We start from the raw sequence: 26,042 nt of genomic DNA on the forward strand, positions 1-26,042 counted from the left end.
CCCCAAAATCGATCCATTTAGATAGTTCTGGTGTGAGCTGCAGAGTTTTGGAGATATCAGCTGGAGAGATGTCTGCCTTCTCTCCAATATAATGAAACTAAATGACACTCAGTTCATGGTGCCCAGCACAGCAAAAATACATCTGAAAAACTCAAAACCAGTGTCTTCCCAAAAATCATGACCCAGTTACTCAAGATAATCCCCATATCTCGTTGTGAGAAGTTTCATGGGGGAACGATTTTCTTTCTACAGTAGGATCTACTGGAACTACTGTCTTCTCAACCAGAAAGAATGTAGATCCTCCAAAAATTTTTCAAATAAACGTTTTGGCTCCCTGAGCACCACAAATTTGAGTGCCATTTAATCCCATTATATTGGAGAGAAGCCAGACATCTCTCCAGCTGATATCTCCAAAATAATGTACTTTAAGTGGTACATTATTTGTCAAAATTAGCAGCAAGAGTCACATTACAAATAACTAGAAAAATGAATGGTGCTGGCCCTCTGTGGGTTGGAGCATTTTTCTAATCACTCCAACACAGTCACAGTTTTGTTAGAGCCAGCACTGATGGTCTTTACCTCTGTCTGTGTATCAGCCTGACTGTGTTTGGTGCTGCCTGGGCCTCTGACATCTAATGATGCTTTACAACACAGCATCAAGTAGCAGCACAGGTGTACCATGATCCTGTGACCATGGAAACACCAGAAGTTATCTTCCACAGTCTGGGTGCTTGTAGCACTCGACTGTGCAGTGATTGATGAAATAAAGCCCTAGGATTGTCCTCTATGCACAGGTTAGGACTATAAAAACAGGTTAAGGTCCTGCCTTAGACAAACTACATTGTGTGGAGTTATACAGTGCATTGTACTTCCTTGTTCTCTCATCCTATCAATGAGTTTCTGAGGTGTGAAGGACTCTGGGCTGTTTCCTCATGAAGAGACAGAGCAGCAGCAGCAGCAGCAGGTCAGTACCTGGTCATCACCAGGAGGGGGCTGTATTCTACAGCATACAGTTCAGCCCGGGTGTTCAGAGGGTCTGAGAGTTTCACAGTGAGTCCGGTGCAGTGCTCACATGCCCTCTGACACTGTCCGTCTTTCAGCCGGTGTATCAGATGAGTCTTTCCTCCGGCGGTACTTTCAGCATGCTGTCCATCTCCAGCCGAGCTCCGGCCAGCTCCTGAGCGCTGGGGCTGTACGCGCCCTCCGACTGCCGCTTCTTTCTCGCTGTCAGCACCATGAAGGTCAAGCCGATGATCATGATCAGCACGCAGAAGCAGAGCAGCGGGATGGCGACCACCAGCCAGGGGACTCCCTGTCTGTGGGCCTGTTTCTGCAGAGACACAGAGGACAGAGACTGACTAACATGTCAGAAAGATGTTTTTGAATTTCCACTTTCAGTTAGTTTTAAAATGACATGCTTCAGCTGTCTTTAAGAATTGACTTCATTGGATATTTGTTATGTGTTGCTAGGCAACAAGTATAAAATGTACATCTTATGACCTGTATGTGTGATACCGAAGAAGAAAATTGTAAGAAACATACGTTAGTGTCACAGATTGGGCCGCTGTAGCCAGGCGGGCATTCACACACAAACATGTTGAATCGATCCAAACAGGAGCCACCGTTTCGACAGGGGTTAGACTGACACTCATTGATCTCCATCTCACACCTGCAAGACACAAAACACATCAAGTCACTTTTGGAAAAGACAATCTGAACATTTCTAATCATCTAAGATGTCTCAAAAAGACTTTATTACTTGATTTTACTTTACTACTATTGGTTATAAAACACAGTTTACCATTGCATTTGTTTTGCTTTGCCAAAAAAATTAAAACTGTACGTTAAAAAAATGTTGTTGTTGTTTTTTTTTACCAAAAACCATATCCCTGTCCCATTGAAAACGAACTTCTACCGAACAAAAAGTCTCAATGAAAGCATCATAGTTGGTCCAGAGTAACCATGACATGACAAGACAAGCTGCTATAAACATTTTCATTTTTCAGTGCTTTCAGTACCACAAACTAGAGCCAGAACAATGACAGATTTCTGGAGTTGATACCGATAATGATATTAACGAGTAAAATACTCCAATATTGATATCTCAGCCAATACTGACTGTACTGAACTATAGTTGGATAGCTACCTGATGACAAATCAGATATGAAAGGGTTAAATTAAAATCATATTGAAAAGGAAAAATTATGGGGTTGTTATTAACTCTCCAACTATGTATTGCACAAACTAGTTAGCAGTTAAGGAATACACCAGGACTGAAAGACACACAGAGTCTCTTTGTAGTTGTTTTGTGTTTCTTTGTAGTGGTAACCTCAAATTCTAGTAACCTTTTTTGTCAGAAAGAAAGTCAGAAATCTTGGCAACAGATATCTCAAAACCTGGACAAATAAAACTGAAGGTTATACATATGATGGTAACACTTTACAGTAAGGGTCCATTAATTAACATTAGTTAATGCAGTAATAAGTATTAATAATAGTTAATTAGTGGTGTCTAATGTGTCTTATGTGTCATAATAGTTAAGTCATCCTTATTCACCATCCTTATTGCATTTATGAGGTGTTACTTAGGGGTTTTTAGCATTATAATAATGGCCACAAAGCGCATTAACACATGGTTAGTCATGGCTGAGTAATGCTTAAATAACATGCACAAATAAATGACAGGTTAGTCTATAAGGTAATGAAAATGTACATGAAGATAAAGGAACAAGCAGACTTTTACATGTGAACCATGCACCGATCTCAACCTTTAACAAAAATAAGTCATCTGTTGGAAGATGGAGCAGTAAGTGGCAGTTATTACCCTTAAATAAACATTAATAAAAAATATTTTCTCTTAATGTAATGGCTTACCTTTGTAGTGCCCCCCACCCCGTGCATTTGAGTTGAGAATGAACATAAAAAGAATCAGAACTATGAAACGTGAACTCACCTGCTGCCTGTAAAACCTGGCATACATGTGCAGTTCGCTCCCCACAGACCATCATTGCAGATCCCATCATTTGCACACTGGACGTCTGCACCACACTGGATTGGAGGATAGTCCCACCTGGTGGACAAGGAGTGAAACTTTGCTTCAGTGAATGATCAGTGAAATGGCAGAAAGTTGTGTTGCTTTGGGTGAGTGGTACTCACTGGCAGAGAGGGCCTCTGTAGTCCTTGGGGCAGATGCAGGTGTACATGTTGGGTCCATCCTGACAGGTGCCTCCATGCTCACAGGCGTGATGCTCACACTCGTCCAGATCCTCCTCACAGAGCGTGCCAGCATATCCGGGGTTACAACGGCACTCGAAGCCAGCCAAGTAATCCTTACAGCTGCCATGAACACAGGGCTGAGACGCACAGTCATCAGTGTCTGTCTCACACAGCTCTCCCTCCCAGCCCAAGTCACACACACAGCCAAACTTATTAAACAGGTCTTCACACGTGGCTCCGTTCAGACAGGGACCTGAATCACACACAGGGGCACTGGTACAACCCAGATGGATCTTTGGTTTTCCATCTAAGTGGAACTGAGACGGCTGTGGGGCTTTGTAGTCGTCCAGAAAGGGAAGGTAAACCCCTCCGACTCTCACTGCTCCCAGGCAGCCGGTGAAGCTCTCTGCCACAGCCAGCGTGGCCTCCTTCTCGTTCAGGAAGTGGAGGCTCCCCGTGACCTCCGGGACGCTGCTGGAGTCTGTGATCCCGTCCACAGTGATCACCCACGGAGAGGCTTTCCGTTCCTTATCAGTCATGGAGATGTTGACACGGTGCCAGCTGCCGTCAGCCACCCGACGGACTCCAGTAAAGGTCAGCGACTCCACACTGTTGCCAATGTGGATCTCCACCCGCACTGAAGAGTCCAACAGACCCACCATGAGTAGGTCGGAGCCCCAGGAGGCCCTCAGGAGCACTGCATTTTCTGAGCGGGTCCTCAGCTCCATGTAGATGTTAGAGACGGGTTCAGCCAGGGAGCCTCTAGCACTGTAGTGCACAGGGTTGTTCTCAAACGTGGCGTTGTACACACCTGATGGACAACATGAAGACATGGATTTAGATTTGTGTCATGCTGAATACAGCAATTTAACAAGTTATGTACTGGAGCTTCTTAAATGTGAGGATTTGCTGCTTTTGTTTGCCATTTAAGACAGTAAATGAAGAGTCTTTGGTTTTGGACAGTAGATTTTGGACTTTGGGCTCAAGGAAACTGTGATGAGCATTTTTTTTTTTACATTTTATAAACTAAAAGATTATTCAACTGATGGTAAAAATAATCATCAGAAATTCCATAATTAAAATAACTGTACAGATGGAAGCCCTATATTTGTGCCAAATTTATATCCAAATGTGATATCTCAAGTCAGGGTATCTGCCAACCCAGAGTAACAATCTCATATCAAATCTCTGCACCTCACTGCTTGGAACTAATTGAGATAACTGTGATGCTAAAAATTGATCAACACCAGTAAAAGATGTAAGATGATGAAAACAACACAAAAATAGAGGATGAAAACAATGTAAAAAGATGGAACAAGGCCAGAACAATGTAGGAGAGTGTTTCCCAACCCTGGTCCTCAGAGCTCACTGTCCTGCATGTTTTAGATGTTTCCCTGCTCCAACACACCTGATTCACATGATCAGCTCATCATCAAGCCTCTGCGGAGGCCTGATAGCAACCTGGGCCCCATTTCCCAGAGTCGTCGTAGCGCTATGTGTGTCGTAAGTTGTATTTTACGGTCTCCTGTAGCCCATAAGCTTAAGGGAGACCTTAAGATACAACTTACGACGCACGTAGCGATACGAAGGCTCTGGGAAACGGGGCCCTGAATAGTTTTGGTGCCCAAACCTAACTACACTGCAACAATTTTGCAAGATTGACATGACACTTTTATTTTGTTACCATAACGACGAAGGTCACCTGACAATGAATCTGCTCTCTACAGATGTTAATGGGATGGATTGGCATATCATCTGCACACAAAATTGGACGCTGATGTATGTACTGTATGTAATCTAAAATTGTAATGCAGATTAAAGAGACTGTTGAATGTATACATGTGTACAAGGGCTCTGGTATTGCTCAAAGAATATGACTCATTTCTGATTGGCCACAGTCATAAAATGATGCAGATGCTCTTACATTCATATCCATCATGAAGGTCCACACAGTGGCCGCCATTGACACACGGGTCACTGACACACCACACACGTGTTTCACATGTCTTCCCGGTGTATTCCTCTGGACAGGAACACGTGAAGTCGTTGAATGTGATGGTGCATTCTCCTCCGTTCTGACAAGGCTTCATCTGCAGAGGGAAGCAGTGAGAGTTTATAAGGAACTCAGTCTTCAAACAGTCTTCAGAACAGTTCTAAAACTGTAAAGCTGGACAAAGTGCAGCAGAGGGCTGTAAGCGGGAATAACACCAACGGCCACTGCAGAGGACAAACTGCCTCAGTACATGAGACAAACGCTCTACCAACTGACCAACCAGGCCACTGTAGAGTGTATGTTCTGACACAATAGTGAATCCTTTCTCATGTCAGGAGGCACAGGTTTACCATCCTTGCTTTTAGTCTTTCTTAGGACACACCCATGTAGACACTATTGCTGTATTCATACCATGTCAGTAGAATGGGAGAACTTCATATTGAGAGTTGGGAACATTATTCTAAGATTACACCAATGGCCAGTGAGGAAGAAGATTTTATTTCTTTCTAATTGTATTCTTCTCTTAGTATAATTCTTTGTATATTCTTGTTTGAGTGTCTCTGCTGAGAGTCAGCCTTTCTCATTAATTAAAACCTCTGTCAATAAACCTTTTGTTGGCCTTGTTGGCCCCTGAAATCACACCTTACCTATCCCCAACCACTCTCCATTTTTAATCTTAGAGTTCCTGCGATCAAGAAGGACACAACTTGTATTGTAAAGCCATTCAGACAGACTTTCATATTGGATCTCTCACAGTCCCACTGGTTTAGCACACCTAGTTCACATTTGGGTTCAGGAAGCTTGTTTCCTCCCCTCTAGTGGAATTTGTTCTCTGATCTTACTGTCATTTCCTGTAAACTGTATATAACATGACAAACAAACCTACTCCAGCAGACAGTATCATGCCACTGTGTTGTGAGGCTGTCTCACTGCAGTGACTAAAACTCATCCTGAACCAGCCAAAGATTTTGGATTTTGGATGATGGCCATGACAGATAAAGATGACGATGGAAATATCAGAGGTCCATGTTTGACACTTTTGAAATAAAGATTCTTATTGTTTTATGGGTCCTTTTACAGTCCTTTTTTAGCCTTTCCTGCAGCGTTCGCCACGATCGTCCTCCTGCAGTCAGTGTGTAAATGAATATTAATTTGGGGCGTTTCATTGACCATTTATAGGCAATTATGGGCGTTACATTTTCCGTTGATTGTGATTTATAAAGGAAAACTGGCTTAGGACGTGTCCACGCCTTGTTTTATAAATCTGAATATTTTTGTGCGTAAGCACTTTCTGTGTTTCATCCGTACGCCATCTTTTAAGGTGAATCCTACGTGCAGTTTTACAAATGAGCCCCCTGCTCCTGTGTGAATTCTCTGCTGATGCTTAACATTACTAATCGCTAGCTAGCGAACATGCTAAGTTAGGGCTACTAACTTAGACTTATTAAGTCTTATTAGAAATATGTTTTAATCCTGTCAAATAAACACAGTACTATTCATAAGGTTTAATACAAGCCCTAAGACTAAATGATTAAAGATCATAGTATTAATTTATATTGTTGTTTTTTTAGTAATGAATTGAATATTAATTGATGATTAAATCAGTCACCAAAGGTTTGAGTTATTCTTTAAGGAAAAAAAAAGTCCAAAGTTTCTGATTACAGCTTCTTAAATGTGAATATTTTTTGGTTTCTGGTTTTGACAGTAAACTGAATGTCTTTGGCTTGTGGACAATACAAGACACTTTAGGACGCCATCCTGGGCTTTGAGAAACACCAAAAATAATAATTAGTCGCAGCCTTATTTTAAAGCATATTCTACAGGTTTTTACAGGTTCTACATGTCATTAGTCATTAGGTTCTGTAAATGTATTGTGGCAACAATGCAACAATGTGCTGACATTAAAAATAAAAAATATACTTTTGAATACTTAAGTATTTTTAAAGCAAGTATTCCAGTACTTTCACTTGCATTGAAATAATATTTGACCTGGAGTATCTACAAGTACTGGAATTGTCTTTGTCGACCTCTGATGATCCAAGAAAGAGAAGAGCAGCTATTGTTGAGTCTTGCTAAAAGATAATTTCTGTTAATTTGCGAGAGATAATTTAGTTATTGTATGTTATGTTGATCCTATTAACTACTAAAACTTACAAACTAACAGTAGGACTGTCAGTAGAACAGATGGAGGATCTGTTTCCTACCTTGCAGGTATCATCACTGACACAGCCGTTCTCTACATTCTCAGCATCACTTGGTAAATACACCTCCTCCTCATCCGAGCTGTTCCAGGCGTCCACGTCCAGATGCACCGAGTCCAAACGAAGGTCCTGCAGGCAGCCCTTGTAGTGTCCCCCCCATGCATTGGAGTCCAGGTCTCCTGGAAGTCCTCCTACATAGGCCTGATCCCCGCTGTTGATGTTCACCTCAGAGAGCTCTCCTATTCCGTAGCGCAGGCCTGCGTGCTCAAAGATCACCTGTCTGTGCTGGACCTCCACCTGCAGGAGCTGCTTCTCACCAGTGGTCACAAAGATGGGACCCGTCAGCGAGGCGCTGTGAGGTAGAGAGCTGACGAAAACCCTCCCCATGCCCAGATAGATGGAGAAGTAGACCTGTCCCCCTTCTTCGTCCTCCGAGGGTCTCCTCAGCTGGAAAAGCAGCCCGTCCGGTTTTAAGGACCTCAGGAAGAAGGACACGTTGAAGTTGCTCCCGTGGTCCTTCCCTACATCATAGGCACTGAAACTCACTGCGTCCTCATGGCTGTATGTCCATGAAGGGAACTCTGTTTGGATTAATCAAATGAAAACAGAATAAAAACTTTTAGCAATAAGATGTTAGTATCAGTATCAGTATCAGAGTCAAGACAGGCAAGTCCCAAGTCATCCTAAGTCCTACACTTTGAGTTTCAAGTACCAACCAAGTATATTTACAAACTTACTAAGCTGTTAAGATAACATTAGCTAAGCTTTAGCTCACTAACTATATTAATATTAGCCTTGACGAAGCGTTCTTTGTGCAAAATAAAGTGTTGAGCAAAGCTGGAAGTTGTTGAGTCTCCGTCTGTAATTTTCAGCCCCCATGCTCTGTATACTGCCACTGACATGTTGTTGACCACCTCTCAGTTTTTGCACATGAACAAAAAGATATTGGTGTCATTTTTTCCAAATGAAGCTCAGTAATGTAACATTAGTTCTTAATGGTTCTCTGCTGTCAGATTGGTTAGATATCAAGTATTTTCAAGTCAAAAAGCTCAAGTCACAAAGTTACTGGTGTTAAAGTCAACTTGCAAGACTTTCTTGATTTTGTGAAAATGAGTCTAAAGTCGATTCCAAGTCCTGTGAGGCCACAACTCTGGCAGGTGACCATCAAATCAGAAATAAGAATGCTTTTATTGAATATGTAATGTGGATGGTCAGTTAGTCCTGCAGCTTATTGTACCCTGCTTGTGTTTCTTGGTTCTCCTGTTATGAGGACTCAGGAGCTTTCATCACCCACAACGTGCCATACTTTCTTGACAACAGTTAACGGACTTATGTACTAGTACTAGTACTAGGTAACACCAAATTAATGAATGTAATTGGCCATGATCTCTCTCTGGCTTGCCATCCGCAAAGCCTGCCAGTTATGTTTAATGGAGCACAAGACCAGCGGTTAGAAGCACTGCTGCTCACTGAACCTGGATCTTTGTACTGACCCCAAATCAGTCGTGTCTGTTTCTTTGTTGTTAATTTTACTACATCGCTCATGTCTGTAACTGGCTTAAATAGTCAAAGATAAGATCTACTGTTACACTTACAAATACATCAGCTAATTACATGGTGGAATGTTTCTAATCACATTTACTCAAATTTACTCAAATTTAAGCATGATTTTGAGGTACTTTGCTAAAGTATTTCAATAGTTTGCTACTTTATACTTCTTACATTTCAAAGGTAACAGCTGTACTTTTCATTCCTGTACAATTATTTGACAGCTGTAGTCACAGTTACTTCTCAAACAAAATGCTCTGTGCACTCAGGGTGGAAGTAACTAATTACAAGTACTGAAATTACTGTAATTAAGTATTTTTTTAGGTACTTTTCTAAGTCTGTACTATTACTTGTACCTAAGTATGAAACTGCGTAATCTACTTAGTTATTTTTTAAAATCATAAATGAGTACTGAGTACTACTTGACTTAATCTCCAAACTTTTCATCTGTATTTCTGTAACCCATAAGGTGATCTGATGAGAAATGGACCAACAAAAACCAGGACATACCAGATAATGAAATCATCATTGTGTTCTTAATGATGAAAAAACATAGTTGACTGATAATAAGTGCATAATAAATGATTAATTAACCTCAATAAGCACTGTTCAGACTTTAGGTCGGTACCCACAAAAATACATAGTTAACTGCTAATACATGTATAGTTAAATATGTAGAAGACTTAATAAAGCAACAAAAACATAATAGGTAAATTAGATAGGTAACTCAGTAGATGTGTTTGTAATGCTATAAACATATTAAGATTGTTAAACTGTTAACAAGTGTCTTATAACTGCTTATAGATGTCTTAGAATCTAACAAAAACATGTTTATTATGCTATTATTAACATTTATATAGTCTTACTAAAACATATTAATGTTAATAAGCATCTCGGAAAGGCCTTATTAACTAATGCTTATTGCAGACACCTTAATATATAGTGTTACCAAACTTAGTTGCTCTTAGCAGCTAAATTAATAGCCAAATAGCTGCTGTGTGACTTTCTCAGCTGGGTGCAAATAGACACTTCAAATTTTTGTAGGGCTTTTTATTGTACTTTTACACTTTTAGTCAAGTGAATTCCACCTGTAAGGACTGGTTTGACACGATTTGTCAGGACTTCCTGGTGGTTATTACAGGTCTTACCTTCGGAGCAGCTCTCACTGTGGAAGGGACGGTAGCAGTCACACTGGTGGCTGGTCCACAGGTCCACACAGCGTCCATGTCCATTACAGGGGTCAGGCTTACACCACTCAGTCTTACTGCAACCCAGCTCATGTCCCTGGTCCTCTGGGAGGGTTTGGGGCAGGATGGGCTTGGAGTCGATCATCAGGTCTTCCATACAGCCGATGAAGGCTGCTCCGCTCACAGAGTACTCCAACAGCTCCTCTGGAGCTCCACCTACATAAATCTGAGTGAAGGCTTCAGAGGGCTGGAAGGGCGGTTCATCAGTGCCACCATCTATAACTCTGCAGCCATCCCTGTCACAGCCAGGACCTTTCACGATCAGAACCAGACCTTCATTGTCTACAAACACATGAGCATCTCTCCAGTCGCCATCACTGACCAACCCAGGAAATGTTACATCCATCTCAGTCTCCTCAGAGAAGGCTTTAGCATGAAGACCTCCATTCACGATCTCCAGGAGCAGATGGTTGTCCTCGTCTCCTCTGTAGAAGAGCAGCATGTTGGGTATAGTCGTCCGGAAGCGTAGCTGTACCCCAACACCACGGTGACCACGGTGCTCCACCTCCCTGCGGGTCCTTTCTTCTAAAATAACCTCGATGTGGATGAACCCAGGGGTGGAGAAGGAGAACGTTGTTCTCGTGGAGCACTGCTCATCATAGAAGCCGTGAGGACACAAACATGTGTGACCATGTTCTCCATTCTCCAGCCACGGGTGGCAGGTGGCTCCGTTCTGACACTCATGGTCCACACAGCCATAGAGCTTCACATGGCAGTGGTCACCTCCCCAGGGGAGCTGACCCGGCTCCGCCTCAGGACAGTGGCAGGTGTAGGACGCCCTGCCATCTTCACACCAGCCTCCGTTCTGACAGGGCTGACTCTCACACTCATCCACGTTCACTTCACAGAGCTCACCTGCAGGGAGACACAACTGAGGTTAAAGATAGTGCTGGATGACTACTAGAGAGTTCTAGAGCTGTACTGACCACTCAGAGAGGTTGAATTTGTTTCCACCACAATCGACATCTGGCTGACAACAAAAACTTTCTGGGCAGAACTTTAATCAGGCCTGATTAAGTTGAGCCCGAAAAGGCCCAAGCCCAACAAAGTTCTGTCCGAACCCAACCTGAACCTGTCCATCATTAGAATATTTCAGCCCGAACCTGATTACCTGACATTTTTATAAACGAGCTTCCCTCTATGTACCAAACAGTAGGAGTTGGCAATGACAGTGACAATACGTGGAAGGAATTTGAACTGGCAATGACAAAAGTGAAAAAAAAGAAAAAAGATTAATACCAATACTTCTACTGATAATAAGCCCATGATATATGTGAGAAATATGGTCCAACCCAAACCCAAATCATCGGATCCTGTCTCAAGCTCTGTTACTGGGTGTTAACAGTTCACTGGATCAGCAGTTCCACTTTAGAACACAACAAGGCCACCAACAAGGCACAAAAATAATATAGTAACATAACGAATAAAAATTGTAATTACTTTTGATACCAAGCAATAAGTAAAGTAATATTTTTACTTTTCAAAGAAGTAATAAGAAAAAAGTAATTTATTACACTTCCTGAGTAACTTGCCCAACACTGGAATTTAACACTCCGGTGTATTTATGGCAGCAGGATGGTGTTTGATGTTCATGGTAACAAAGGAGCATGGCACCAACAGTGCGACTCATCATCAGCCTCATGTTTTAAAAATTTCAGCCAAACATTTGTGTAAGTAGGGTGAAAACACTGAGTATTTTCTTTTTCATAATGTGATCAACCACTCAGAAATTGTTATTGATTTAACCTGTTTCTTCTTTTCTTAAAACTTTTTGCTTGGTCTGGAGAGCGCTCCATCATAGAACACTGGCAAACCAACATTTGAAGCTGTTATTTCTCAAGTCAAGCAAGGTGCTTGGATGAACCCATCATAACAAATACTTGATTAACTGATGAGCCAATTGAAAAAAAAAGGAATTCAAAGCATTTATGATGATTGATTAATGTTTTTAAAAGGCTGTAGTACATACATAATGGAATTTAACATGCAAGAGATGCTCCTGTCCATATATTACTAAATGCAGGACTCACCTAGGAATCCAACCGAGCATGTGCAGGTGTAGCCGTTGATCTTGTCCTCACAGGTGCCACCGTTCTGGCAGGGTTCAGACTCACACTCATCGATGTTGACGGAGCAGTTCTCTCCTGTCATGTGAAAGAAATGAAATGACTGTCAGGGGATTTCAATAGGTGTGAGACGTGACTGGTTTCTTTGGTGTTACTGACCTGCGAACCCTGGCTGACACTGGCAGATGTATCCTGCTGCATCTGCAAAGCTCAGCTCCCAGTCCAGCTCCCAGTGAGATGGATCCGAACGCTCAAAACACTCGCCGCCATTCTCACAGGGCTGCTCGGCACACTCATCAATATCAATCTCACAGTTTGGTCCTTCATAACCTGAAAAAAAACAAAAAGAAAATATAGCTTTAGGTCAGATGATGTCTCATCTGTGGGTAGATTGTGTCTCAGTAGGAATTCTACATGTAGCATGTGTATCTAGACAGCTCAGAGACACATGGAGAGCTCAGTTTAAACCCTATGTGTTGTGTCATGTTGGTGCAGAAATGTTTGCGCAGTGTGTAGTTCTTTACCTGGCCAGCAGAGGCAGGTGTATCCTTTGACTTCCTCCAAACATGTGGCTCCATGCTGGCAGGGGTCAGAGGCACACTCAGGGATGTCCACTTCACAGTGATCCCCTTCGAATCCTGTATCACTGCAGTCACATTCATAGCTGCAACACACACAAAGAGTTTCATAGAGCAGGATATGAAAATTCCAACAATGACTAATGACCACCCTGGGGATTTGTCAAAGTACTAATGGGACCGACATTTTCTTCAGTTTCAACTAATATACAGTACAAAAGATGAATATGCCCTCAGTTTAGATAGTATTTAATTCGTCTCCACCAAGTGACCAGCACCATGGAAGGTGGTGACTAAGTATTGGCTGGCTGCTGTAAATGTTTGGCTGAATGTCCTCAGTCACCGTCTTTTTTTCTAAATGTCTAAAGTACAATCTAACATGTTTCTCCTGTTATCCTAAATTATAGGAAATCTAATCTAAAACTGTTACTGGCTAGTGTTCAAGATATATTATTTTATTATGTTTAAGATAATGCAGTTGAATGATGTTATTTCTGACATACTGCACTCTGTTCTCCCTTAAAGCGAGAGTTCAGATTATTTGATGAGGAGATGAGGTACTTACTGATAGTCAATACTAAAGTAGATGCTAGTTGGCTCTGCCCCAGTTTGGAGAAGCAGAAAGGGGCACCAGCACAGCTAAGCTAAGCTAAGCAACAAACATATGTGTACACTATTTTAAGAATATTTTCCACTTTTCCTTGCTGTCAGGCAGACTTTTCTGAGGGGAAACCATTGTTATATAAGCCAAAATTCATTCTCCCCAAACCAACCAAACTCCATGGGCAAACACAGTAATTTTAATACAATACAGTGGTGCTAGTCTACAATCTGTTAGTTTGTTTGTGTTATTGTGTGACTTCGGGGTTTTAAAATGTTATTTCAGATTTATCAAAGTCATGTAAAGTCACAAAAAACTAACCAATCAACACAGCTTGACCACTGACTTCTGTTTTCTGAGAGGTAAATTTACTGTTTCTCCTATGCAGTTTGGCAGATTTTTTTCCCTACATTTTCATTTTTCCCATCAGAAAAGTCTGCCTGACACAGTAAGGTAAAGTGGTGAAAACCTTCCAAACAGAGTACACTTAAACTGATAGATATATATATTTTTAGGTGTCTAAAATATGTGTTGCTGCTGACTCTGTCCACAGCAGGACGTTGCTCAGCTTCCTACACTGGTACTCCTGCTGACTGCGAAGTATCTCATACAACCACACGTCAAATAATTCCTTTAATGTGTGCTATAGGTAGTTGACCACCTTCAAACTGTGGCTTTAGTTACTGTGTATTTTATATAGAGTGATTTTCTGTACCATTGTTTAAAAGTGTATTTTGGTAGTGTATTATGAGTGAAATAAGAAAAATTATATTATTCTTTATATTTCAGTGAAAAACTTGTTTTCTTAATAGACACAAAAAGTCTAAAGTCATTGCATAATACTATGGTACGTTGAATGCTGGTGAATATAGTATCTTGGGGTGAATGGTGCTACAATGTACATTTTGAACTGGTTAATGGTGCTGATTCCTCCCCTGAACTCAAGGATTGGCCTACCTGTTCACCATGTCATGACAGACAGCTCCATTCTGGCAGGGCTCACTAGCACACTCGTCAACATCGACCTCACAGTCGATGCCATCGAAGCCGGGCTGACACTCACAGGAGTACATCCCCACCAGGTCGTGGCAGGTGGCTCCGTTACGACAGGGGCCCGACTCACACTCATCGATCTCAGTCTCACAGTTCACTCCTGGAGGAAGAAGTCAGAGTTTGCATGTAACTGTAAAAAGCAATGACGTATGACCATGATAATGAAATGCTAGTTGTTATATCTGATTCATGTACAGTATCTAGTCAAATGATCAGCTGAATGTGAAGTGGCCAAGTGTGAAGCAGCTGGGATGAGTTCTCAGCAGGAAACCAATGGATTGTCTGAGTGGTGAATGAGTCCATTTGGTCACCTCCATAGGGAGGTGTTCCAGGCATGTCCAGCTGGGAGGAGGACATGGGAGAGACCAAGGACTAGGTGGACGGATTATATCTCTGCCCTGGCCTGGAATCCTCAGGATCCATCAGTCAGAGTTGGTTAATGTGGACAGGGAAAGGTAAGTCTGGGGTCCCCTGCTGGAACTGCTACCTCCATGACCCGACTTCAGATAACTGATTGAAGATGGAGGGATGGATGGATCAATACATCAACACGAACTGAACTGGCCAGATGTCTGTATCAGTGTGTCTATTCTGGTCTGTAGATAGCCATGATGATAACAGCCTTTCTTAGAGTGACGGGAATGCAGAAGTGCTGATGTGAGTCGACCACTCAAGATAACAGGCTGCTCCTCTGACACAGAGCAGGCTCACTGAGAAAGGAGTGTAAGAAAAGCAAGATGGGAGTGTTTTCTCTCACTCTGCACAGACTTTATCTGAGCCGCAGATAAGATGTCTGACTGAAAACATCTTACTGTGCACTTAAAATACTCCTCGTGCCCACTTTATCAGGAACAAACAAAACAAATGATGGTGAGGAACAAGAAGCAGAAACACCTCCAGAGGAACAAATAACTGCTGTCAGGGAGCAGAAGGTCCTTGTCTCACTGCTGATGTGTTCTCAGAGGAGATGATTCATTATGACACAGTATGAAACATCTTCATTAACAGCAAACACATGCAAGAAGCTGAGCTTCTAGCTCTGAAGCAATATGAAGTAATATTTCTGTATTTCACTAAATCCCTTGATTTCTACACCTGCAACATGTTGTGTTTTTCAGGTAGCTTTTCAATGTCTTCAGTGAAAAAGTTTGTTGATGCAAACTTCTGACAAGGAGTATTATTGACACACTTTTGATTTTGTTGATGACTGAACAGGAAATTAATCATAAAGCATGCATGAAAGAGTGAACGTATCAGAGCACATACTACGGGCCAGCAGTTTTGCATACTAGCCAGATCTATCTGCAGAGATAAAGGTCTGGATCCACACATCATCATTCTGCTATGGGGGGGGGGGCTCTGGATTGTTTGTATTTATTTAAACCAATCACTTTTGCTCTATAACACAAGATGACACAGTGGTATGAAATAGTATCCACTTCCTGTCTTCTACGTTGGTGTGGTTAGAAGTGTTGTGAGCATCTTGTGGGCAGATTAGAGCAGATACAGTATACTAGATACAGGGCAAATTAAATGTTTGTGCCTTATTTTACAGCTCATTTTATCTGCTAGCTTAATATGCTTAATTTTGTTATAGAGCATCCTCAGAAGAGATTTCTGTGGTGCTAGATCTCGTGATCTTGTGTTGCTGAGACAAAGATAGCAGGGACATTTCAGTTAGGGGGGCAACAGGGGCCAGTGCCCCTGTAACACAGAGTTTGGACCCCCCTGTGGCCCTCCCTATGAAAGTCTACAATAATAATAAAATTACTACTTTATTAAAATGATGTGGCGCTGGCACCATGTTACTGACTGTTATTGAAAAAAATACCAATGGTGGTATTTTATGTTGTTTTTTTGTCATCAGTTACTTTGTGTACTATTTCTAGCCAGGTCAAATGTGCCCCCATTTAAACTGGTCTTGAACCACCACTGAGAGATAGGTCTCAAACAAAATAAATTTTGTTTTGATTAGTCTGCCTGAAAATTGCCATTGTAGTCAGAATAATCAGAATGATGGGAAGATATGTGGCTTTTGAAAAACGGATCCAATAATTACTTTGGTGACTATGGGACAAAAGAATCTGTCGTAATCCGCACTCATATTCTCTTCTCCCACAGGAGTGGACAGACTCAAGACTTGGTGCTAGTCTCCTAAAGGGGTGAGGCAGTGGCCAAACTCTTTGGCACATGGGGAGGTGAGCCCTGGCATTTAAATGGCTGTCACTGCAAAAGAAAAGGTAGCAGCTACTAGCTTGATTACAGTCATACGATTAGCAACCAGGTTAGTGTTAAGGTAACTTGCTATTTTCAGTGTGTAGGTTGCTAGTTCAAGTCAAGTCAAGTCAACTTTTTTATATAGCACATTTCATACAACAAGTGCAAACTCAATGTACTTCAAGATACATCGTACATGACAAACAGAAAATAGCATATAAGATAATAAAGTATTACATATATAAAAACAAGCAGGAGAAGATAAAAACATACGTAAGATAAGAAGCTCAGACGTTGTTGTTTGCCATAACAACAGGGATTTTGAGTCCTGTAGTAGACCTGCCAGAAGGAGGTGTGCATCTCTACTCATAGACAAGAGGCTCATGACATGTAAACATTAATGGCGCCCTCCTTGTCTGAGCTGTAACCTCTCGTCCATGAGTAGATGCACACAGCCTGTTGTGCAGTGATATGGTTAGTGGGTGCAGTTCAGCAGAAACAGAAAATAGTTTCTACATGACCAAGAAGTGTGAATTAATTTGAGTAACAGGGTCACAATTTCTGGAAATGTAATTTGTGTGTTTGTGTGTGACTTTTGAACTTACCTGTAAAGCCCTCCAGGCACTCACACTCGTAGTGGTCCTTCTCGTTGATGCAGGTGGCGTTGTTCTCACATGGTCGTGAGGCGCACTCGTTTATGTCGATCTCACAGTTGTAACCCTGGAAACCCGGCACACAGAAGCAGTGGAACGTGGCCACTCCATCTATACAGATAGCTCCGTTCTGACAGGGCTCCGACAAACACTCGTTCACATCCTCCTCACAGGTCTTCCCCTCGTACCCCGGCGCACAGTGACAGCCAAAGCCCTCTGGTCGTAACACACATGTGCCGTTGTTCCTGCAGGGGCCATCGATGCAGTCTGTCACATGCGTCCTGCAGTCCCGTCCTCCGTAGCCCTCAGGACATCTGCAGAAGTATCCATTCAGCTGGTCCACACACAGAGAGCGGGGTTCAGAGCATGGGTTGCTCTGACACTCGTCCACCTCCTCTGTGCAGTTATCACCCGTCAGCCCCTCGGGGCAGATGCAGTGGTATTCTGGGGTGCCAGGGGTGCTGGTGCAGTTTTCACATGGAGCAAAGGAGCAGGCATCATAGAGTTCATCACAGTTTTTGCCCATGTATCTGACCCCCTCTTTGGCACAGATACACGCATAATCATCCATGGTGTCCACACAAGAAGCTCCGTTCTGACAGGGAGCAGACAGACATTTGTCTGATGTGGCTGTGCACAGGATTCCTGAAACACAAACAAAACATTATGCTGAGGATTAATTGTTGATAAAAATTAAGAACATATCTAAAAATCAAATAACCCCTTGCACAAGGGATCTGATTTGGCCCTCTGCTGTTCTCACAATACAAGCTCCCTGTTTGTGATATCATTAGGGAACATCATTGTAGCATCCATAGCTATGCTGATGATACACAATTGTACATAACCTGTTCAGCAAAGTGATGTAGATGCCTTACACTCTCTCACTGGCTGCCTGTTGGCAGTGAATCAATGGATGAATACAGGGGCATTTCTAGAGTGGGGGCTTTGGGGGGACACTGACCACAACTGAAATCTGATTGGCCCACCCTAAGTGCTACCCCATTATCTTCAAGTATGACTGGGAATATTGTCTACTTTTAATTTTGTTCTGAAGTCACTTTGTTGATCATTTTGAAACACAAGGCTGTGTAATGATATGTTAGTTGTAGGTCCTGTTATGACAAAAAACCACATACATTTAATGGATTAATACATAATAAATCACAAGAATAAAACATTTTTTCATGGTGGAATCTCACAGCCTGAGAAAAGAGGTACAATGGAGGTAGAATTTCTTTTTGGATTTAAATAAGTAAATATAGAATGGAAACTTTATATTATATTTGTATGGTGCCACTGTGTTGTGTTGTGACTGGAGGACTATTTATCTCTTAAATAAAAAAAAATATAAAGACAGGAATGTAAGAAAATGTAAGATACTCAGCAATTACAGTAGATATTAGGAATGGTAAATTATTGTTATTATTAAATTATTACTAATAGCACCTATGGAATAGAACCCTCTTCTTGCCACCCCTACATAAGTCAGTGTCTCAATGGGCCACTGGTCAAAAAAAAAAGTCTGGACATGACCCTGGATGAATAGTAACTTTTTAAAACTGAACTAGGACAGACAGTTGACATTAAAAAAAAGGGATGAACTTCTTAAAACACTGGACAGTCTGACTTCCTGGATTAAAACCAGAAGTCTGGGTGTTATTTTAGACTCCGGCTTAAGTTCTTTTTTTCCATATAAACAAACTAACCAAGGTGACATTCTTCCATCTCATAAACTTTACAGACCCACCAAGAGACTTTTATGCTTTAATTTCAAGTAGACTATTGTAATGTACTTTTTATTTGTCTTCCTAAAAAGTCCAATGCCATTTCTAATACTTATTGTATTTTCCAGAAAAGCTTAGCACAGATTCTGTCATGGCAAAATTAACAGATTTTTTTTTTTATTTAATTTGTATTGTATGTACTTAATCTGTATGACTTGTCTTAAATGTGTTAGTATTGTCAGTACTGTGTGTACTCCTCTAGTAAAACCTACAGGTGGCTTTGACTGTGGGACCACAGACTGCACACATAATGAGACTGTAGTTCATGTCAGGTCAGACGCATTACTAACAGCATGGGACAATATGAGACATATTTAAATGTCTTCATTTAGCAGCAGCAAACAAGTGGATGAACTGAAATGACCAAGTGCGTCTAAAACAGGTCACCTGCTTTTAAAGCTGCTACACTTATTCATTGTGACGTTCCTCTAATCTGCTCACACTTCATCTGAACAGACAGACTGTGTGGGAGAATCCTGGCACTGATGCTGAGATACAGAAGTGTTAAATCCTACAACTAAACCCTCCCACACATGTGCCAGTGCCTGCTTTGTTTCAAGAATAAATTCTTGACTCAGGCCGCGTCGGCTTTTCCTGGGACTCGAAACAATTTCTAATGTCCTGGAGATTATCTGAAATGAAAGACTGCATCAGCTTTGCTGTTTGATTTATGACTCACATAATAACATAACATATTAATATTGATTGGGGATTTTAGCACTTTTTAAATAACACTTTTAATATTATATATTATAACATAAAATAAGTTTAATATAATATTTTTTTCACTGTATTTCACATGAAGGTATTTTTATATGATGTACTATATTGACTATCACAATATAAAAACTGTCTCAATCCAGCACTCGACTGTGACAATGTCTAACGTGACATTACATGGTTAATTATTTTATTTTATCATTATTATTATTATTATTATTATTATTATTATTATTATTATTATTATTATCATTATTATAATTATTATTAATATTATTATTATTATTATTATTATTATTATTATTATTATTATTATTAACAGATTTTATTGTTATTATATATTTTAGATTCTTGTTTTTTTAATACTGTGATAAATATTATATCATGGACTTTAATCATGGTATTATTGTACCTCCAGTTTTGGTATTGTCACAGTCCCTAGTCTTTTATCTGTTTCATGGTGCATTTATTTCAGGATGATGCATCAATTAACCTTTTCAGGTGAGATTAATAATTAAATAAGAACTGCTTAGATATCATTAATATTATCAAGGTCAATGTACCTTTTTTATTAATTTAGTTATGAACCATCTTTTTTTGATAAGCCTGCAATAAAATATGAAGGCAAATTCAAGTATGTCTAACAGATGAGTATATTTACTTTAAGAAAAAATAACCACAGGTTTACTTTAATATTTTTCTATAATATTTAAATAGAGAAGAGTGTCTGTGTGGTAACCTCTCTTCAAATTTCGGTGCAGGTTTAATCCAACTTTGAAGGCTCCTGGTTGCTTATAATGTTATAAATAAATTACAAAATGTTCTAATTCAATCAAATTGAGAGGTTTGGACTTGACTGTTTCCTTATCATGTTTATACAGTAAGGTGAATCCAGGACACTCAGTTACAATACCATGACACTATTCTGTGCATCTTAAAGAAAACTGTATTATACAAAAATACTTTACTCAAAAAATTTTGCAAATCTCCAGTGGTTGCAGCTGGCAGTTATGGTGACATTGCAGTAGGTGCTTCACCATCTGTTGGCTGGCAGAGATCTGCACTCTACTGAGTGACCTCTGCTAGTTGGTTCACAAAGACACATGAGGCACCAGTTTCGCTGTTAATGAACTCTGGGCCCACTGTTGGATAAATAATTGTGTTTCTTGTCTTGGTTAGCTTGTAGCCGGTCGGAGAATGACTGTATTGTGCTTTCTCCTCCATAAAGCCACCCTCTGAGGCTGTGGGGCCGTTCTATATTCTGTCATTTCACAAATGGATGGATGTCATGTGAACATTTTATCGGGGCGGTGGGGGTAGTTTAGTGAGGATTTACAATACATACGCTGTCTCCCCTCACCAGCCAATGCCATGAGGTCTCTGTGGAATCAGTCCACATTCCTTTTATTAGGCCAATCTCGACTCCCTGTCTAAAACACCCCCATCCACCACCCTCAGCCTCCCAGCCCACAACACTTTGATCAGTGTCCCGTTTCCAAATTCTCACTGAAGCAGAAGATATTAACAGTGAAGGGAGTTATGGAGGGGGAGACGGGGGAGGCAGAGAGAGACAGAGTGTTTAATGAGATACATTAATAGTGAGAAAGAGTCACTCTTGTTATTGGTTGCCAAAGTTGGCCATCAGTGGGCTTTTCCAGGAACAACAGAGAGGACTACACACATTCTAACAATTTTTTTGACTCTTTTCGAGATCAGAGAACTGTGGTTCTCCTGTCATTACAGGCAGAGGAGTCCAGAACGTGAGTGAAGAGATACAGACACCAACCATGACTTCATGCCTTTGAACTGCTGCCATTACAAGAGTCCAGTGAAGACCACCAAGTCTTAGACCAAGCATATTCAACTCCAACTCAGGACAAAGTCAATTTAAAACCATATGTATTTTATCCTAAGATCAACTTCATTAGCAGTTGTCCAGTGTTTTTATTGTTATTTAAGACTCAGTTACTGAGTTACTCAGGATGATCCATTTTGTCTAAGGGCCAAATGGACAGTCCATTTTCCATGTGGAAACTACAATAGATTCTTACATCAGTATACTCATTTCTGCTGAAGTTACAACTCCTCAAATATGGCAGCTTGGTCAGTGGCCCTAACTTCAAACTGTGACGCTGTAGGTACCCCTCCTAGACAGGGCTCCACGGTCAAGTTAGTAATGTGCAACATCTGGATGGACATTTAAAATCAAAGGCACAAAAACTACTTGGTTAGGTTTCAGAAAAGACTAACCCTGCGAAACCAAAAGTCAAAGTCAACTTTAACAAAACAAAGACACACAATGTTAAGGACAAAACAAAACGTAAGACAATACAAAACAAGACTTACACCAACATCAATCTGTAACACATACATACAAGCTTGCTCACTTCATAAATTAAGATCTTCCCCAATGAAATGATCCTTTAGATTGTGACCAATAGTTATATCCTAAGTGGCATTACTGTCCACTTATCCTTCAGTGTAACAACAGCACAATACATGAAAAAGTAAATAAATGAAATAAAACAAAAGAAAACCTCAAATCAGGTTTGAATACATAGACCAATCTTTTTTCTTTATGCACACAATTCTTGTTATATTTCTCCCCATATGATTTAAAATTGAGTAAATTTGTTCTTTTCCATGATTATTGTCCATATTCAAATAATAACACATTTCATTTGTGTGGATTTCCAATCTTGAAGTATAACTTTCTTTAATATAATTGAATAACAAAGAGTAATCCAACTCTGTGGATACCTGTAACTTATCCTGGGTTAGGGTTGATGGATTTAAATTCAGTGTTACACCCAATATCTCCAATAACCAATGTTCTATATCAAACCAAACCTTCTGAATTTTGCTACAGCCCCAAAATGCATGGATCAGTGAATCCGTTATTCCAGATTTAAAACAGTTCCCTGATTTATCTCCATGGTATTTATTTACCTTATCTCTAGTGCAGTTAAGCTCTGTACTTAAGTTTATATTGGATTAAACTCCAATTTTTATTTATTAACACGATGTATGTTAGGTTAGGTTATGTTACATTACCTGGTTAACTATATATATATATATATATAGAAGCCTTATACTATAAGAGGACTAAGTGAAACAAAACTATACAAGACTGTATGCTGTAATGAGTAAGCAGTGGTCGAAGATCATGAAACATCTGAGAAACCTGGAGACTTAAAAACTTCAGTGTACTAAGTATGCAATCAAAGTTTATTTGCAGTTGTTTAGATGCTTAGATCAAGCACTGCTCTGTCTGAAGACAGTCTCTCCTCTGACAGAGGTGCTGCAGAACAGCTGGAGGTATCTGAAACTCACCTTCATCGGCTCATCACAAAGGAGATCAGTTTGCAATTAATGAATGTGAACGTGAGTGACACCTGAGAGGCGTCAGCTAATAAAACAAAGAGTGATCGCAGCAGAGAGAGAGGCAGAATATGGACAGAAATCTTGGTGTGGTATAAAGACTTGGGTTGATAATGCAGCCTGAAGTGTGTGTACTACACTGCAGACTGGAGGTTGTGTTACAGTGAGAAACAGGCCAATAGAGCCACAAAATATTCACTCTTCATTGCAGATTTGTGTCTGACTTGATCCCAACTTGCTCTGATGTCGTGCACACGTGGGCAGCAAGATCAAGGCAGCCACAGTTTTCAGAGCCAGGCGTTGCAATCAATCTCCACTGACTGCAAACACTTGGCTGTCACCTGATCGATGAGCTGACAGACTCTGATTGGCTCTTAATTTTGACAACAAACACTATGTGTTGTATAAAATACCAATTTTCTGTGTAACTGTAATATTTACCAGTAGATATATTATTCTTACGTTGTGCAATGAAGCTTTAATCTGACAACAAGCATATATTTTTGTAGCTGATAATAATAATAAAGGTTATACTGTATTATTGGAGTTATCAAACTAACAGTTATAAAGTGCTTTACAAGGCAGATAAAAGAACAGAGGATGATGTGACAGTAGGAGGATCTCTTCTATTTCAACTTCAATCAGTGATCAAGAATGCACTTTATTTCCTCAGTTATGAACGTGGTCTGCAGATGACAGATAACCTACAGGTGATCTAACAGGATGTTAGTGTCTCCTCCTGTAGATTCTCTGAAGTCTGCTTGAAACTGTCAAACTTGACTGCAGCTTTTTGTCTCCATCTCCACCTCCATCTGAACTCGTCTGCAAAATGTGACCAAACACAGTAGGACATTCTGGTATTTCTGACATACTGCATTTGACATATTATGTATTGGGACATACTATTTTTTTCTGGGATACTAAATAGTATAATCATATGGGTACTGGAATACGCAGTGTGACTGCTGTGGAAACCTTGAGGTTTCTGGAATCAGCCCAGCAGACATACTTCCTGTGCCAGCTCAGGAAGTTGAACCTGTCTCAGAAGCTGCTGATCCAATTCTGTATTACATTCATCCAGTCTGTCCTCTGTTCATCAGACAGTGTCTGGTTTGGAATGACCAGCAAACAGGACAAGAACAGAAATAAAGAAATGTGCAGCAACCCCCTCATTAACATAACCCCACACAGCTGTGTGAGAGTCGTGTTAAGATTAAGTGTATGAGTAAGTTGCAGATAATCTCCTCTGTTTAGCAACTGAAGGATCATGGATATCTGTGCTGTACATATGTTAGCAACAGCAGACTCACTCACTAGTTATAATGAGTTAAAACAGAATAATTTAGTTTGTACTGTACTCATGACAAGACATATGTGCCACTATAACTGTAAATAAATCTCCTTATGACCAGTCCAGCATCTCAAGACATTTTCTTATCTTGATATTTTATATTTTTCTCAAATGTTTTGAAAAACTCCAATATAAAAAAAGATTGTATTTTTACTTTTTATTGTTTACAACTGTTTGTATTTACAATGCATCATGTAATAATAATAATAATAATAATAATAATAATAATAATAATAATAATAATAATAATAATAATAATATTTATTAAGATTTGATGTATACTTACAAAGCATTCTTGTTCTAACAAGGAAAACAAATATGAGGAAGCATTCTTCTACTATGAAAAAACTTATCCAAGTATAAAACAAAGCTTTCTTGCTATAGCGATGAGAAGAGTTAAAAACACTCTGAACTTCACTCATCAGTATTGATTGTAAAAGCCTGTTCTCCTTAAATACAATATCTTAATTCATGTTCTCCATATTGACTACTGGCACTAAAGCATGTGTTAAAGGAGTTCAACTATGCTATGCTATGCTTTGCCATATTATGCTATGCTATGTATGTGCCATACTATGCTATGCTATACTGTACTGTTCTATACTATAGTATATTATACTAAGCTATACTATACTATGCTTTGCTATGCTATGCTACACTCCACTGACTGACCTCTCCTGGTTATACAGGCCTTTATATTTGATATGGCAGCTGCTCTCAGGTCTGCCAGATGAAGGCAGGTTTGTGCCCTGGCATCGCCCTTCTGAAGCAGAAGGTTGTTGTCACATCCAATTCTGTTGGAGGTGTGTCCTCCACTCAGCCTGACCTGCAGACACTAAGTGTGTTTGAACAGTGCAGATTACAGTGGGCAGCAGCAGAGCGTTAGCCACCTGTAGACCGGCAGAGTGCAGGTGGCTGTCCAGGGTTTCAAGATTAGTTCAAGTCTCCTTATTGTAAGAAGAGAACCAGGATAAACATGTTAACTGCGTGAGGAGGTGATCCTTTGCTTGCTTGATAAGAAACTTAACTTAAGTGCTGTTCGGTCAAACATGAGGAGAGAAACATTATCCAATCATGTACCATGAAGGGACAAGTATTCTTAAAACCAACCGTACACTTGATTTCCTTGATTTAGCCCTCTGTCAATAAATTACATCCATGTGTGACTAGTCTGCATGAGTGAGACCTCATCTTGGAATCAGTGCTGCATTCAACTGAAGTATGGGGACCAACAATGGCCTCTGAGTGAGTTGTATCAAATATTTTAACTTTTTTATCACATTGGAACAACAAGGGAAGAATTACCTTTGGTCATTTTGATTGACTATAATTTATAGTCATCATAGTTTGAACATTAATTAACTATGATCAAACTGGGATCACTATAAATTACAATCATTTTTTATTTACTTAAGACCAGTTTTGATTACT

At 40.3% G+C, this 26,042-nt stretch overlaps 1 protein-coding gene across 1 annotated transcript in view; it reads right to left on the reverse strand.

The window, feature by feature from the left end:
- Positions 1–429: 429 nt before the first annotated feature.
- crb2a (crumbs cell polarity complex component 2a) overlaps positions 430–26,042 on the reverse strand; it is a 35,356-nt gene continuing 9,743 nt past the window's right edge. Inside the window, exons 2-13 of the mRNA XM_084746292.1 lie at positions 17,325–18,017; positions 14,407–14,602; positions 12,795–12,934; positions 12,430–12,600; positions 12,235–12,348; positions 10,106–11,059; positions 7,413–7,990; positions 5,140–5,305; positions 3,156–4,026; positions 2,953–3,069; positions 1,543–1,669; positions 430–1,330 (exon numbers count right to left, since the gene is read on the reverse strand). Of these exons, the coding sequence (XP_084602418.1) occupies positions 1,109–1,330; positions 1,543–1,669; positions 2,953–3,069; positions 3,156–4,026; positions 5,140–5,305; positions 7,413–7,990; positions 10,106–11,059; positions 12,235–12,348; positions 12,430–12,600; positions 12,795–12,934; positions 14,407–14,602; positions 17,325–18,017 (4,349 nt within the window). The 3' untranslated portion in view covers positions 430–1,108. The remainder of the gene's footprint in view (positions 1,331–1,542; positions 1,670–2,952; positions 3,070–3,155; positions 4,027–5,139; positions 5,306–7,412; positions 7,991–10,105; positions 11,060–12,234; positions 12,349–12,429; positions 12,601–12,794; positions 12,935–14,406; positions 14,603–17,324; positions 18,018–26,042) is intronic.

This window comes from Lutjanus erythropterus, chromosome 20 (assembly GCF_056507025.1).
Source record: "Lutjanus erythropterus isolate fLutEry1 chromosome 20, fLutEry1.hap2, whole genome shotgun sequence".
NCBI lineage: Eukaryota > Metazoa > Chordata > Actinopteri > Lutjaniformes > Lutjanidae > Lutjanus > Lutjanus erythropterus.